The 16706-nt window shown below is 42.6% G+C and overlaps 1 protein-coding gene across 1 annotated transcript in view; it reads right to left on the bottom strand.

Moving 5' to 3' along the window:
• Positions 1-16706, bottom strand: part of STAB2 (stabilin 2) — a 178496-nt gene that overhangs the window by 99225 nt on the left and 62565 nt on the right. Inside the window, exons 11-19 of the mRNA XM_055357855.2 lie at positions 15614-15696; positions 13486-13635; positions 11620-11763; positions 11011-11067; positions 10737-10862; positions 6257-6310; positions 5878-5958; positions 3652-3804; positions 280-342 (exon numbers count right to left, since the gene is read on the bottom strand). Coding sequence (XP_055213830.1) covers positions 280-342; positions 3652-3804; positions 5878-5958; positions 6257-6310; positions 10737-10862; positions 11011-11067; positions 11620-11763; positions 13486-13635; positions 15614-15696 — 911 coding nt within the window. The remainder of the gene's footprint in view (positions 1-279; positions 343-3651; positions 3805-5877; positions 5959-6256; positions 6311-10736; positions 10863-11010; positions 11068-11619; positions 11764-13485; positions 13636-15613; positions 15697-16706) is intronic.

The following is a 16706-nucleotide window of genomic DNA, read 5'->3' as shown; positions in this document are numbered from 1 at the left end:
GCTTCGGTTTTTATCTATGTGAATCTTTTTGTTATTATCATTTACAGATGAAGAAACAGTAAAAGGGTTAAACGACTTCTCTAGGGTCAATGAACAAGGATTCAAACACAGGTCTGTGGGATCGCTTTCTACCATCCCCCATATAGTAGGCTACGAGCCCATCTTATATTACCCCAGCTGCAATTAATATCTTCTAAAGAAGGAAGGTAGATAGGTTGAGAAACCACACCAGTGGGGCTGCTTGGGTGATCTGCGCTTTCATGAAGCTGTCACACTCACTGTGGGCTCAGAGTTAGCAGGACATCTGCTCCAGTACACCAGAGAACAGCTCACACAAGTGCCCTGGAGGGAGAGACAGGAGGTCAGTGCAGGTGTCCCTATGAGAGGGAGCAGTGGCGATGGTCCTGTGGCTGGTTTCATGCTTCCCTCCTTGTGAAGGAAACCCCACTGAGCCATGATCCTGGCCTCTCTACCCACCCCCTCCCCACACCGACTCCACCGTGGGAGAAGGAGTGAAGTCAGCGCTGGGGGTGGGGGCTGGTGGGAGGAGTTTAGGAGAGAAAACTGAGCCTGCTCAGAGCAGCCCCCTTTTTCACTTCTTTCAGAGCCAGCCTGTCCACGGGCTCCCAGCTTCTGATCAATTCTCTGCATGCAGGGAGGCACCTGCCCCTGAGGGGACATTGCAGTTATTGACCTGTTCTAGGGATGAAGTATTAGCTTTGGTTACAGACTTAAGGCCATGTCCTCCAATTAGCTTAGCAGCAATATAGCCGAACACTGAATCTCTGCCTTTCAGTCTCCTGGATTCTCCTCTACTGGTTCAGGGTGATGGAATTGGGAGTGTGCCTCCAATTTCTCCAGATCCTCTCTGACCTTCTCCATCTGGCTCTGTACCCCAGAAGATAGACTGTGAAGGATGTTCTCAAGCTCCCTTGCCAGCTTCTGATTGGTGTTGGCCAATGTCCAGTCACTAGCAGGATTTTGGTGGGTAGGAGGACAACAAGGTCAAGGATTTCATCCCTGCTCCCTCTCTGCTTTGGTACCATCCCTACAGCTCCTGAAGGAGGTCACCTCTTCCATGCTTCCTGCTCTCACTGGGTTCAGGTAACTCTATGTCCTGTCCCTGGGCTCTTTGGTCCCCAGTTGCAGTGGTTTCCTGCTTCTCCCTCAAAGCTCCAGCAAAACTTATTCGTTTCCTTAGCCCTGTCCACACCTCTGCAGTAGCTCCTTCATCAGAATCTCTTCGTTTGGATAATCTCAGATGGATTCTGTTTCTTGCAGAGACCATAACTAGTACAGTGTTGTTATTAAACCTCTAAAATCCAAACATACGTGGCCAAAGGCAGCTATGGATTCAGCCTGGTAAACACTGAGACTTCCAGAGGGTACCAGCTGCTTCTACTCTTTGCTAGTCCTAAATACTTTCCAGAGAATGCATTTGGACTTTTGATGAACCCACTCAAAAACCATCCTAAACCATGTAGAGCAAATAGATTCGACTTTAAACCTAGAGAAACTAGTAAAGGAAGAGTTCATTCTAAGGCAGCTATTAGGAAGTTCTTTTCCTTATGTAACCAAAATTCTTTGGGTTGTAGCTCAAACCCACATCTTGATTCTGTTCTTTAGGGAGATGGAGAATAAGCTTTTGAATAATCTGAAATCGAACAGGTGATGCACCTGCCCAATCCTTGTTTCTACAGAATGAACCAAACATAAATCACTGCTGGGGACTGGCTAGGAAAGTGACCATGTTTCTGCCTCTCTTAAAAAAGGGGTTCTCAGCATGGAATCAAATTCTCCAGATGGCATCTGACTGGCACAGAGGATCAGCTCCGTCCTCTGTGGCCTAAATCATATCAGAGTCATTACATCAATTAAAATATCTAGAATTAAAAGAATCAGCCACAATCCTGTGCCAGGTGCTTGGCCAGCTATTTCCAGCCTTCATAACAAGAAGACGAATCAGTAAAACAAAACAATAAATAAAATGAGACCATTTTTCCTTGTTTAATGCTCATGTTAATGCTCATGTTTAATGCTCAAGGATATTGTCAGAGCAATCACTAATGTATTATTGAAGCGTCCTGAAAAGAAAGACCCAGACCTATTATTGTTAAAACTTGGGGTTATGTTTTCCATGGGAACCGAAATAGTGCATGTACAGCAGTATTGGAATTTCAGGTGCTTTGATTAAAACTGACTGAGCTGGCCGGGCGCGGTGGCTCACGCCTGTAATCCCACCACTTTGGGAGGCCGAGGCGGGCAGATCACGAGGTCAGGAGATCAAGACCATCCTGGTGAACACAGTAAAACCCCGTCTCTACTAAAAATACAAAAAAATTAGCCGGGCGTGGTGGAGGGCGCCTGTAGTCCCAGCTACTCGGGAGGCTGAGGCAGGAGAATGGCATGAACCCGGGAGGCGGAGCTTGCAGTGAGCAGAGATCCTGCCACTGCACTCCAGCCTGGGCAACAGAGCGAGACTCCGTCTCAAAACAAAACAAAACAAACAAACAAACAAAAACAAAACAAAACAAAACTGGCTGAGCCAAAAAGTTGCTATGGAAATAGGAAAGGCTAGAGGGTACAGAAGCTCATAGGAAAACAGAAAGTTTGGTTTTTTGAAAAGTACTGCAGAAAGACGGTTGATTGGCTAGGCTAGAGCAGCTACCTGAGAAGAAATTCTATTTTAAGTCCCTCTTACAGTAAAGCTGTGAGCCTGGAGCAAGTGGTCCCAGATGACAGGGACAGGGGAAGGAAGAGGCAGGAGACTGATCCTAAATCCCAGGGGTTGGGTTGGAAAACCCTGATCGGATCCCAGAGCTCTGGTATAGTGGGTAAATAATATCTTTCCAAAAACTTGTGTCCCCTGGAACCTCAGAATGTGATCTTGTTGGGAAATAAGGTCTTTGCAGTGTAATTAGTTAAGCTAACATGAGGCCCTGCTGAATTAGGGTGGGCCTTAAATATAATGATCGATGTCCTTATAAAAAGAGGAGAGGTGGGTAGGACACAGTGGCTCAGGTCTGTAATCCCAGCACTTCGGGAGGCCGAGATGAGAGGATCGCTTAAGTCCAGGAGTTTGAGACCAGCTTGGGCAAGATGGTGAAACCCCATCTCTACAATAAAAAACTAGAAAAAAAAATTAGCCAGGTGTGGTGGTGTGCACCTGTCATTTCCAGACTGGGCAACACAGTGAGACCCCTGCAGCTACAAGCCACAGAATGCCAAGAATTGTTGGGAGCCCCCAGAATCCAGAAGGAGGCAAGGAAAGAAAGATTCTTCCCTAGAGCCTTCAGAGGGAGCATGGCTCTGCTATCTTGATTTCAGACTTCTGGCCTCCAGAATTGTGAGAGAATAAATTACTGTTGTGGCAAGCCTCCCAGTTTGTGGTAATTCATCATGGCAGCTCTGAGGAGCCAATATTCCTGGGCAGCATCTATCATTGCGGAAATTCCCCAAGGAACTGTGGTTCACAATTTATGAGGTGGGACTTCAGATCCACCTGCATCTTCATGAAGACGGAAGCCCTTTGGGGACAAGGTTCTGGAAGTCAAACTTTCTTTGACACCTTTCTCAGAATTGTGAGGAGTGGGATGCTCTCTCCTCTGAGTGGCTGTTTGGGGCCCTTACTTATTTTCCTAGTTTTCTTACCAGTTTCATCTCTCTCTTTGTTTCATCACATCGATGGGGCAGAATCGGGACAATGGAGGGAGGAATGAGAACTCCTGTCAGTGTGTAAATTCGGCCATTTTTGGCAGTGATCTCAATTTCTTCCATTGCCACATCATTTGCCAGAATCTGTCCCTGGAAAGAAAAAATGACATCTCTAATTCTGTACTATTCTGTACTGCAGGACTGCCAGTGATCCTCAGGCAGACTGAATGGTGGCAACTTTGCTAAAAAGTCCTCAACATCACTTAACTTTTCATTGGAGGGTAGGTTGCTATTATAAGGGTTTGGCTGACAGGGAAAGATTGAATCTGTTCAGTGAATTCTTGACTAACACCAGGCAAGGATGCCCTTGTAGAAATGGTTCTTGCAGGTGCAGGGCTAAGTACAAATTATAATTATTCAAGCTCTGCAATATACTTGCTGTGAGACCTTGCGCAAATTCTTTGACCTCTCTGTGGTGAAATAGGGATCCATTCATTTGAATACGTTTATTGACCTCACTTATGCTCTGCCTTTGGGGCTGGGTATACATCTGTGAACAAATAGATGAGTTCTTGCTTATGTTTTAGTGGAGGGAGCAGAAAATGAACCAATTAGCAAAGATTTCTGGTCTCCACTTTCCTCATAAACCTGCCACCCACCCCCTGCAGTATTAATGACAGCTTCATTCTTCTGGTTGCTCAAGTCAAGCTCCATGAGTTATCCCGGCTTCCTCTGTCTTCACCCCCATTTAACCCATCAGCAAATTCTGCTGTATCTACTTTCAGAATATTAGGTTGGTGCAAAAATAATCACAGTTTTTGCAATTTTTTAAAAATTGCAAGACTGCAGTTACTTTTGCACCAACCAGATACATTCAAAATTCTGCCACTCCTCACCATGTCCCTGCTACCACCCTGGTCTGAGTTACCATCAGTATTCTCCAGATTATTGCTATCAAATCTCCTCACCAGCCTCTCAAAATGTATGCCTGATCATGTCATTCCTCAGTTCAAAATCCTCCAACTGCTTCTCCTCTCATTCCAAGTAAGAGCCTGCATCCTTACCCTGACTTCTTAGGCCTTGCATGACCTGACCCCCACTCTCCTCCTCTCTCTCTTGCCCAGCCTCCTTTCCTACTCTTCTCCCTTTTGCTCCCTCTGCTCTAGCCACACTGGCCTTGCTGTTCCTCACACAGCCTAGCATGCTCCTTTCTGCTCTGTGCTTTTCACCCTTGCTGTTCCCTCTGGAATGTCCCCCGGATATTCACACTGTTTGTTCCCCTAATTCCTTCAGGTTTTGTTCAGATGTTTCTTCCCCATGAGGGCTTCTTGAGTATTTATCTAAGATGTCGGCTCCATCCCCACCTTCTGTCCCCCTTCCTTGCTTTGCTGTTTTTCTCCTTAGCACTTGCTGCTGTCTAATAGATGATATATTTTATGCATTTAATTTATTTTCTATCCCCTATTTACTAGAATGAAATTTCCATACAACCAGGGACTTTTGTCTGTTTGTTCATTGGTCTGTCTTCAGGACCTAGAACAGTGCCTGATGCACAGTAGGAACTCAATAGATATTTGTTGAAAGAATGAGATAATCATCACCATCAACAGTGATTCTATATCAACCCTGTGCTGCTGGATGTTTGTTCATATTGCAACCCCAGGGAGTTAGATGAATAACGCAGCCTTCTTTGGAGTTTTAAAAATAAATTGTGTTCCCCTGACCTCAGGGTCTTTGCACATGCTCTCTCTCTCTTTTTTTTTTTTTTGTCTGGAACTCTTTTCTACTGATCTCTGTCCAATTTCACTTTATTCATAGCATGGCCAAAGCATCACCTCCTCAATGAGGACCTCCTGGCCTGAAGATGCTCTCAGACTCCTCCTGTTCTGTGCTCTCACAGCCCCCTGAATTTCCTCTTGGGGGCACTCATTACCATTGTAATTAAATAATTAACTCATTGCCCAGTGAGTTATTTAAAGTCTGTCTTCCCTGCTGGGATAGAAGTCTATCTTTTTCACTCCTTTATTCTCGGCATCTAGTGCAGACTCTCACACATGTAGTTGCTCAGCTCATATCTGCTGAGAGAAGTGAGCAAATGAATGAAATAATCATAAAGATTTTAAGCCCACGAGTTAGCATAGAGGCAGGATAAACTGATGAATAATCATTATCAGAGCAAAGATGTGTTCAAGTGATGCTGGTGGTGGTTGAGTTTTCACTTACATTGTCGGTGGTGTTGAACTGTATGAGCTGGTTGGCCATGCTCCTGATGTGAGGGGTGGAGATGAGAGTGGCCACTTCAAGCTGCAATAAGAAGAGAACAAGAGGCAGAGATATTTGGGGCCACACGCAGGGCCCTGAGTTCTTAAAGTCCTCACTAGAAAAAATAGGCTTCAAAGTGAAATAAATAAAGACAGTTTTGATCTCAAGAGTTTTTGTGGCTTTGAAGATCGCTCTGATAATGGACTCATTGTTCATGGCTGAGGGTTTATTCAGAGCTACAGATAAAGGACATTTTCTAGCATCAAAATATTGGAATTCAAGACTAAGTTAGCTATCTTGGAAGCAGAGAGAAAGTAGCAGCAGGAAAAGTGGGGCCAACCTGGGTAAATGGGACAATGTGGTATCTGACGAGTTCCAGGAGCTTCCGAGATCCCTGCAAAGGAACCAAATACTTCTTTAGTCAAAGAAGAAAATGCAACACTTCCACTCTTGCGGAATCCTCTTCAAATGACGTTAGACAATCAAGAAAAATGACCCATAATCTATTGGGAAATCCAGGGTGAGAGAAACGCCACCTCCGAATAGCTAACATTCACCAAATTCCCACTCTGTGGAAGAGGCTGTTTTGAAAGCATAATATGCACGTCTCATTTAATCCTCCCAACAGCCGTGTGAGGTGGGGACTCCTATTGACCCATTTTATGTGTGGTAATACTGACATTCAAAGACATGTCCAAGGTCAGAAAGCTAACTCAGGATATGAGCCTAAGAATTAGCCCAGGCTCTCAGTTACTCTGCTCCATCACTTCTCAGAATGTCTAAGGCTATATTCCGGATTTTCTAAGACAGCCTTGATTTATGATTCTGTTCCATTTGCTCCATAAATAAACGTCTGTTTGTCAGACCACATACAGGTCATTTAGGATTATAGAGTCATAGGGATAGCGATCACCTCTTCCTTCCATGAGAAGTTCGTCCCTCTCCTTCAAAGCCCTTTCCAAGGTTTCTCAAGCTTCATAAAACTGAAGCAGCAGTGGAGAAAAGAGGGTCCTAGCCCCACAAAGGAGACCATAGACAGGATGAGCAGCCCCTATAGGGTGCCCTGGAGAGAGGCTGCAGAGTTGAGGAACACAGGGACCACACTCTTTGTGAGAAGAAGGCAGCAGCCACAGTGGTCTGCTGTAATTTATCTGCAATCTGCCAGCTAAGTCAGAGATGGGAGTTACAAGCTTCACAGCCCTCAAGTTCTGCTATTTAAGTAGCACAGCCACAGTCACTCTGGCTTGGAAAAGTGAAGGATCACAAATCAAGATCCTAATAACTGCCAAGAGGTTGAATGTTCTAAGAACAGGTTGCAACAGCGTGAAGTCCCAGGCTAAGAGAAAGCCCTGCTGAACCTGAGTTTCCTCACCCAGCCTCCTCTCTGCATTTGACCTTGGTCACTGTGCCAAGGGAGTTACCTGTTAGTAGCAGGACCACCTATCCTGGCTTGTCTGGTACAACCCTGGTCTATGCCTATTGTCCTGGCACCTCCATTCACTTTCAGAAGTGACCTGGCATGGATGATAAGTTATGTGGCCACCATATCTATTAGCCAATAGCATTATGTGCAGGGCAGGGTTATCAATAAAAATGTTGAAATTGACCACCAGTTAGCCAGCCCTGGAAGTGATGCTTTCTGCAGCCCTGGTTCTGTTACTATGTGACCTTGAGCAAGTCACCTAGCCTTTACATCTCAACTTACATCTTCAACTTATGTCTCAGTTACTGCATGGTATTCAGAAATGGAGACTTACAGGCAGAAGCAATATTATTACATGCTCTGATGCTCCAGTGGTTGAAGGAGTCAGACAAAGTGGGGACTGTTGCAAAACATCCCCCAAACTTGACTGCATCCACCAAACTGGACTGCAAACTCCTGGAAGGCAGGGGCTGGGTCTGTCTGGTTTGCTAACCACCCATCACCATGTCCCCAGCCAGTGCAGTGTGGGGCATAAAATAAGTTTTCCATAAACATTTGTGCCAGTAAATTAAAGGGCATGGGTAGGGGTCCTGGGAGGATCACTGAGCTGGCCTTCAGGAACATGAGATCTAGTCCTGGTTCTGCTTGTGTGTAACCTTCTGCAAGTCACTTAACCCATGAGTCTCAGTTTCACCTGCAAAATAAGGGGACTGGTATGGATTCCTTCCAGTCCTCTGATGCTTCTATAGGAAAACATTTAGCAATGAGATAATCCACTTTCAAAGCCTCAGGAATTAATTATTGAATCCTTTTGACAAGAAGCAGAAGAATGAGAGGGACAAAGGAATTCATCCGCATCACTCCCGTTACTGTGTGTGCCTACGTCTTATCTGGCTGAGATCTATTGGAGCCATTGCCCAGTTCAAATTCACTCCAGTGTGGCTCGAACAGGATATGTTTCCAGGAGCTGTCGTTGTTGAAGAGGGTTTTGGTGCGACACATTCTTTCTTTTATGAGGGCACTCACTTCCTTCCTGCTGTTTTAGGTAAAAACAAAACCAAACAAAACCAAACTCAAGTTCTTTGGTGCCAGAGGCAGAAAGAGATAATTTGACCTTGAACTCTATACATTCATGTCCCTTTCCCCACTTTACTTGCAGGGTGTCTGTGAATCGGCAAGGGCAGGTGTCTTGCTCTCTTTGCTTTTATTTCGGTCTGGTTCAGTGATGAAACCGTGAACTGGGGCTTGTAATCAGAAGCTGTGGTCTCTGCAGGAATGGGAGGGTTTCCAGACTGAAATTTTGCCTCAGAGAGAAGTAGAAAGATACACTGGGAAGAAGACATGGCATTCCAAAGTCAGAATTAGAAGCCCTTCTTCTAAAGAGGACTGTTTATTTTCCATTTCATTGGCATAGCCGATGGGGAATTTCCTGCACTCTTCCCTGAAGATAAAGCTGTTAAGATGGATGGAGACAGAAGGAGCTTCCTATAGGTTGAGAAAAATTAACCCCTCTGTACCTGAGAAAGAAGCAGAAATGATTGTACTTCTCACCTAGAAATTGAAATGGAAAAGCAGTTTTTAACTCAGAACAAAGAGACCTGAAGTTTCATGTTCTTTGCAGGCAGAAAGATACGCCTTGGAGAGAAACAAGATTGAGAGCCAGGAGCAGTGGCATGCATTAACCATTTTTGTCGTGTAAGTATTCTTACCAAAGGCTTATTTCAAGCTATAAATGTCATCTCATTGAACAGAGCTCAGAAGAGATGTACACAATCTACTCTTGAGAGCTTAAATGAGTCATTTCCAGATACCACTGGAAGGAGTTACAAGGGAGAAGAAAGAGAAGAATGTTTGGAACAAAGGTGGCTGACAGAAAAGCAATGAGGTTGATTTTTTCCTATTCTAGTTAAAAGGTTTTATTTTAATTTTAAGTGTGTCATAGAACTCCTTTATTATTATTATTATTAAAATGTGCATCAAATTAGAAGCTATGTACTCAGGGAGCCCACATAATCTCAGGATTTTAATAATTTCTTAGGGGAACAACATTACCTTTTTTTTTTAGCTCACTTTAAGTATGAATGTGAGTTCTAAAGAGAGGTCTAGCAGTTTTCTGCAATAGCTAGGTTTCATAAAATTTGGGTGTGAATCATATTTTGAAATATCATTCTATTTTGGAAGACCCTGGGAAATCTGACTTTTTCTATGGAAACTTATAACTAATCTTTTCATATGTTGAACATCTGTTTGCAATGTAAGAGATTACTTTTGATTTATCTCCTTGTTAAGTTTTAAAAGAATCCTAAGTTTTTTGACAGCAAGATATCCTTATAGATACCTGAAAGCATTCTAAAAAGAGATATATATCTATGTGAATTCCTAAACCTAACAGGCAACAACTTTCAGCATTCCCAAAACAGTGTGGCCTGGGGCTATCTGAATTAGAAAGTTGGTGGTTACCAGCGTGTCTATTTCTGGGCCTCATCCCAGCACCACTAAACCAGAATGCTTGAGGTAGGGCTTTGGAATCTGCCTAGTTAGCAAGCTCCATGGATGGTTTCTGTCTACACTACACTTTGGGAATCACTACCCTAAAAGACTGGGACATCCTTTCCTCCTTCCCTCCACATTCTATATAATCAACACTGATCTTTATGAAGTCATAGGTCATCTCTCCCCATTACCAAGATGGTGGCATAGTTTCAGGGCACTGGAAGAAAGCATGTGACCTTTCATGTAATTCCACTATTTGACATTCTAATGAACAAAATTCCACAATAGGCTGTCCTCTTGAAGTTAAGGCTATTATTTCTGGGAAAGGAAACACTTTAAATGGTTTCAGTCATTGACACCCTGATATGAAGAAGTCAATAATTGCCCTTTTAGAGGAGAATGTGAGAGAACTGAAAGCCCATGGTGGAAAAAGATGAAAGCAATAGAAAGGAAAGGAAAGGCTGAAGCATCTAAAAATAACACGTATTTTTTTTTAAAGTTTAGCCTAGACCTGGCCCTGAATGGCCTAGTTTAGGCTTCATTCTCTAGGTGGTTTTAGAGTTGTAGGGAACTTGAAGTGTTGATTTTACTAGTGAGAAATATTAGAAGAGTCAAGACAAATCAAACCAACCATTTAGGCCTGGGATTGCAAATACATTTCATTTCCTGTAGCAAGTCTAATTGATCATGGCTACTTGAAATTCTATCGAAGAGACTGAAGCCACATCCAGGCTTAGTTCCAGAATGTTGTGATTGATTAGTGATGCCTGCCTTGGTTGTTGGAGGGTAGGTGGTGATACATGTACAACTTATTTACTATCTCTAGTTTAGGAAAAACCTGTTTGGACACAGACTGAGGCAGTGCTGCTGACACGATGCCATCAGAGCAAGCAGAATACGGTACCTCTGGAGAAAGGAGGTAATCGAGAGTGCCGTCCTTCATGTTATTCAATGCTTCATTACTTGGAACAAAAATGGTGTATGGTCCACCAACTCCATCCTCATCTAAGCCATGTCCCAAATTGGTTTCCTGCATTTGGGAAATGAAATTTTGTATCTGCAGCCTACCTTGGACAAATATTTAACATAATTCCCCAGAAATTTATAATTGACACCCCTGCTAATTTTACAAAAGTCTTGACAAAAATATTTTTCAGAAAATTATGAAAAATGCATACCTCTAACAAAGATCTGAACTTGCTGTACCTTGGTTGTAGCACTGTCATTATGGTTTGCTAAAAAGAGACATTTTGCTTAAAAATCAGGAAATAAAATATTGTGATTTAGGAAATACAAACTCTAACATTTAAAGACTGATGACAGAGTTTATGTGTCAGTATGGATTTATATAAATGAACCTGGTCAACTGCAATGCATTATATAAATGTTCGCTGTCATTGAAACAGTAGTTCAGATCTGCATGTTCTGAAGTATCCTTTGGCCCTCATCATCTAGGTCAGAAGTAATAAGTTTTATTGCAGCAACAACTGCCCTCTATAAAATATTTTCATGATGATTGGTCATGGACTGAGTTGCCTGATGCAGTAATAAAAGAGGTAAAAAAAAATCCAGATCTTTCCCACATATGTTACTGTACGTCTTGCTTTCTTTCTGCAGAGATTCCCAGGTTTCTATTGGAAACAGACAAACCACCTCTTCTTCTCTCTGCTCGAGATCCTAGCACAAATGAAGCACAAGCACAGAGTGCTGGCATGCTCTGGATGTGACTCTCCAGGGAACAAAGGAAGATGGACCTGGCCTGATGTGACTTTTATCTGAATACTCACCTCATTGTTGCTCTCAAATGTGGGTTCTAACTTGTCCATGGCTCTGTCAAGGATGTGCAGAAGCCCATTGGAAGCAATGATGTCCCCTTGTATAATTTTTACCTTCTTTTTGCCTCCATAGAGTTTAAGCTTTATTTGATTGTCCTAAAACACCAAAGAAAGATAAAATAAGATTACTATGGTGTCCTGGAAGGAGCAAGCACTGGAGTAGAGTCAGAAGTCTTGAGTCCTTGGGCTTTGATATTTATTGGCAATGTGATTTTGGATAAGTCACTTAATCTAAAGTGGGGATGAAAGTATCTGCTTTGTTAACCTCACAGGGTTTTCATTAAGATCAAATGATATGATGTGTGAAAGCACTGACAACTATATATGCTAAACCTGGGCAAGGTATTATCAAGCTCTTCTTCAGCAGACTGCAAGCTTCATAAGGACAAAACTATTTAATTTACTATAAATTCATCACTCACTTTAGTGTCTTGCACAAAGAAGGCACACAATAAAAATATTTGTGGAATAAATAACTGAAGCTAATTCCTCCTTCCTCCCATATAACTCCTAATAAGTGACAGACTTAGTAAATATTGGTTGAATGAATGAACAGGTAAATACATGCATGTCCTTGTGAGAAAGCAAGCCACATCTTCCTATCTGTCATTCATCCATCCATGCATGCATCCTCCATCCATCTCTCCAACCATCCATCCATTCACCCATCCATCTGTCCATCCATCATCCATCTATCCATGCATCCTCCATGCATCTCTCCATCCATCCATCCAACCATCCAGTGACCTATCCATGTATCTATCTATCTGTCTATCCATCCATCCATCCATCCATCCATCCATCCATCCATCCATCCAGTGACCTATCCATGTATCCATCCATCCATCCATCCATCCATCCATCCATCCATCCATCCATCCATCCATCCAGTGACCTATCCATGTATCCATCCATCCATCCATCCAGTGACCTATCCATGTATCCATCCATCCATCCATCCATCCATCCATCCATCCATCCATCCATCCATGCATCATCCATCTTCACACATGCACTGCAGCAGATTGGTTAAGAATGTGGACTTTGGAGCCACATTTGAATCCTGGCTCTGGCACTTACTGTGTGGCCTCTCTTCTTTCTTACTGGAGCAACAGGGATTATGACAGTCCCTCCTTTACAGGGTTATTGTGAGCCTTATGTAACACAGATAAAGATTTATCCCCATACTTTGCTTAGAACAAGCACTCAAGGATCTATTAACTATTGCTGTTCAGTAAAATGTAATAGTATAGGTCCTATGCCTATATACATGCACATTTTGTTGACTAATCACCTGCTCCCCAGCTCAATAAAATCACAGAAAGAGTTAAGAAGTGGGGGTGGGGTGGGGGAGGATGGGTTTATATAAAAAACAAACAGAACTAATGGCATTGGGAGACAGGAATGTTAGGTTGGAGAAGATGGATCAACTCCAGCAATCTAAAACAAATATAATCTATTTCCTTCTGTAAGAGGAATGCTGATCTGGCTTTCTGCTGATGCTTTCAGGAAACAGGTTTATAGCAAAGTTTCTCCTTCCTGCTGGCAGTTGAATGACAGTTGCCTTGAAAACTAAATCAGACCAGACCAAAGTCAAACACTTTGTAACCCCCTTTGCATAACACTCCACCCTTCCTCCATGGCCTTCCCTGGTGTTGCTGTCTATTTCTCCCTATATAAGGTGTTTGACAAATAATACATAAGGAAAGAATTTCCTTGTAATTTTTCACAAACCCCAAACAAAAAGAGAGAGAAGGCTATGGGCATTGGCTTGGTGGATAATTTAGTTCTGGGAGTGAAAATCAGAGGAACCCTTACCTTATCGCTGTTGAAGATTTCCCCCGACTTTCCAGTCAAGGTGTAGAACGTGTCTGTGTTATTCATATATTCGATGTTCATCTGACCAGCAATTATGTGGAGTTTCACAAAGTATTGAGCAGCTTTATTATCCACCAAAAGCTCATTTACCTAAGAGAGAAGAGCCAATTTTACTATTATTTGAAGAAGAAAATGAGTTTTGTAACACATGCTGTGCCTTACTTATTATCAAAGACATCAAAGCCAGGGCACCCTAACTTGGGTTTGGGCTTTTGCAAATACAAATGCATGAAAGCACTGACAATTATACTTGCTATACATTACCATCAGTGCAATCAACCCGGTCCAGGCCTTCCAGGGAGTAGAAACCTGGAGAGTTGGAGGCAATGCACAATCTACTCTCAAACCAGGGGAGTTTGCTTTAGCATTGAAACTGACATGGGGAAAGCACAGCATCACAATGGCCCCAGGAGGAACAAGGAACAAGGAATCTATCTTGAACATGGGAAGCAGATGGGAATAAAATATGAAGTTTCATGGAAAGAGTAGGTAAAGCAAGTAAGCTGATTGTACTTTTGAATAGAAAAGTTAAGATTTTTGAAATCCATGGGATCAAATCTACATTTTATCATTACTACGTAGTCAACACTGAACAGATGCTTATATTAACTCTGTGTAAACTATGTGTTAAATGAGAGACCACATGCAAAGTGCCTAGCCTAGAGGCATACAATGTTTGCTGGTTCTTTCCAACAGGAGTGGTGTGAGGACATCTCTGAAGGTGAACAATAGAAAGATGAATATCAGACAGGTTAATCGTGGTGGTATATGAGGGTTAGAGAGCCGGCAACTTACTGGGTTTTGATTCATTGCAACAAAAATTATTATCACAAAATATCTTGGATTAAGATAACCCAATTTTATTTTTTCATTTTTATTTTTTCCCACTTCCCAGATTTCAATCTTTTATTGGCTTCCATCATTTTATGTGTATTTGTTAATCCATTTACTTAAATGTTTATTTATTTCTGGCTGATCTGTTTCACAGAGCATTTAAGACAGATGACAAGAACACACAATAAAAATCAAGATCTGGGCCAGGTGCAGTGGCTCACGCCTATAATCTCAGCACTTTGGGAAGCTGAGGCAGGCAGATCATGAGGTCAGGAGATGGAGACCATCCTGGTCAACATGATGAAACCCCTTCTCTACTAAAAATATAAAAATTAGCTGGGCATGGTAGCATGTGCCTGTAGTCCCAGGTACTTGGGATGCTGAAGCAGGAGAATAGCTTGAACCTGGAAGGCAGAGGTTGCAGTGAGCCGAGATTGCGCCACTGCACTCCAGCTTGGGTGACACAGCAAGGCTCCATCTCAAAAAAAAAAAAAAAAAATCAAGATCAGGAAAAATAAAAACACATGTTAGATGGTAAAGGTGGGAGGGAGAAAGATATATAGGATACCAGTTCCTACACAATGATTAAAATGGAGGCCAGTGAAGATAATAAGTTGTATACAAATCGATAAGTCCATTATTTACATTAAACCAAATATAACTATATTAGTGATGCCATCTCGATAGGACGCCTCCACCAGGCACTACAAGTTTCATTCCCACTGGATGACATTATCTCAAACAACAGCTGCTCACACTGAAGACTAAAATTTCCTTCTTATTTTTTCCTTATCGCTTGTACCATTTATAATGATTTAAAAAACCCACATATCTAGCTAGTACATTAAATTAATTCTTCCTGTGGGAAGTGAGCATTTTGCATTAAGCAAATCTTCTTTATCACCTGGATATATGTTACGAACACTCAGTGGTTACCTGTAGAGGGTAATGATTGGAAAGGGGGACCAGGGGGCCTTCTAGGTTGCTGGCAATGGACTTGGTGTTTACACAAATAAGTTCACGTTGGGAAAATTCACTGAGTTGTACACTTACAATTTGTATACTTTCTGTAAGGATGTTATATATCACTAAAAGAAGTTTATCAAAAAATCACCATCCTTATCATCAGTAGGTTTAATTTTAATGGGGATTTCCCACTTTAAATAAAAGAAGGTACTCCCTACTAAGGCTTTTCATATTAGCCCCTTGGTGTAGGGTCATTTTAAATACTCACATTGAATCCTTTCAGTCCCTTGTCTGTAGGTAACAGCACCGTGAAAGGTCCCAGTTTACTCAGTGGCCAGGCATAAGCTTTGTCTTAGGAGTCGAAATAACACAAAGAAAGAAAACGCCAAATGAGTCAGTGGTACAGGAGGAGTAAAATCAGGCAACAGGTCTTGGGTCACGACCGGTCCATTTACGCCCTTCTCTATTCTAATGGGTATGTGCAGGCCCTGTGTCAACTGGGAATCTCTCTAATGTAAGGCACCCTAAAGCCATGGACTCAATACATTCCACATAATGCCGTGAGAGTTTTCCTGCAGACAGCCTCAGCTTCAAAGATACCCTGGCTGAGCAGTTCAGGCATGACAAAATCCTACCACAACCCCAGGGTACCTGACCCCGCGCTTAACTTTCTGAGTTGCCACTGTCTCGGTGAGCAAAGATGCAGCCCTTGTTTTTATCCAGGGCCAGCTCAGAAGAGCCCTGATGATTGGTTTAATGCTCTGCAGTTGCCACGTTGAAATGCTTAATAAATTTTGAACAAAGAATCCTACATTTTCACTTTCCAGTGGGCCCAGCAAAGTATGTAGGTAATCCTGCTTCCATCACCTGGGGAAGCTGGGATGACAGGACAGGCTCTGTGTTCTCACACCCAGAGGCAGTGTACAAGGACTTTGTCATGGGGAAGGTGAAAGGTCAACAGGACTCTGTCTAGGGAAATGTTGGAGGGTCTGGTCTGCAAAAAACACTACCTCCCCCCTGTCTGGTCCCATTTGGTATTCTAAGAGTTCTTAGAGTAAGGCTGTGAGGAAACTGGTAGATTGCCCCTGAGCCCAAGGGATGCCACTAATACTTGATGCCCTATGGGATGCCTTGGGAAAAATGGGATGTTTATGCAGGAGACATTAAATGGGATATTTAACCTTAAGATTTATGCAGAGAACACAGCATTGACCCATCAATTATACTTGTTTATCTATGTTCTTGCCAGGAGATCATTTTTGGCAACTGGTAAATTCCAACATAAAAGCTGATATTTTTAAAGTTTCTGTTGATTGGCCAAGTCTGTGTTTTACTTTTTTCAGAACGGCTGGATTTGTGTT

This window comes from Gorilla gorilla, chromosome 10 (genome assembly GCF_029281585.2).
Source record: "Gorilla gorilla gorilla isolate KB3781 chromosome 10, NHGRI_mGorGor1-v2.1_pri, whole genome shotgun sequence".
NCBI lineage: Eukaryota > Metazoa > Chordata > Mammalia > Primates > Hominidae > Gorilla > Gorilla gorilla.
The sequence above is the reverse complement of the archived record's forward strand: the minus strand, read 5'-3'. Positions and strand labels throughout refer to the sequence as shown.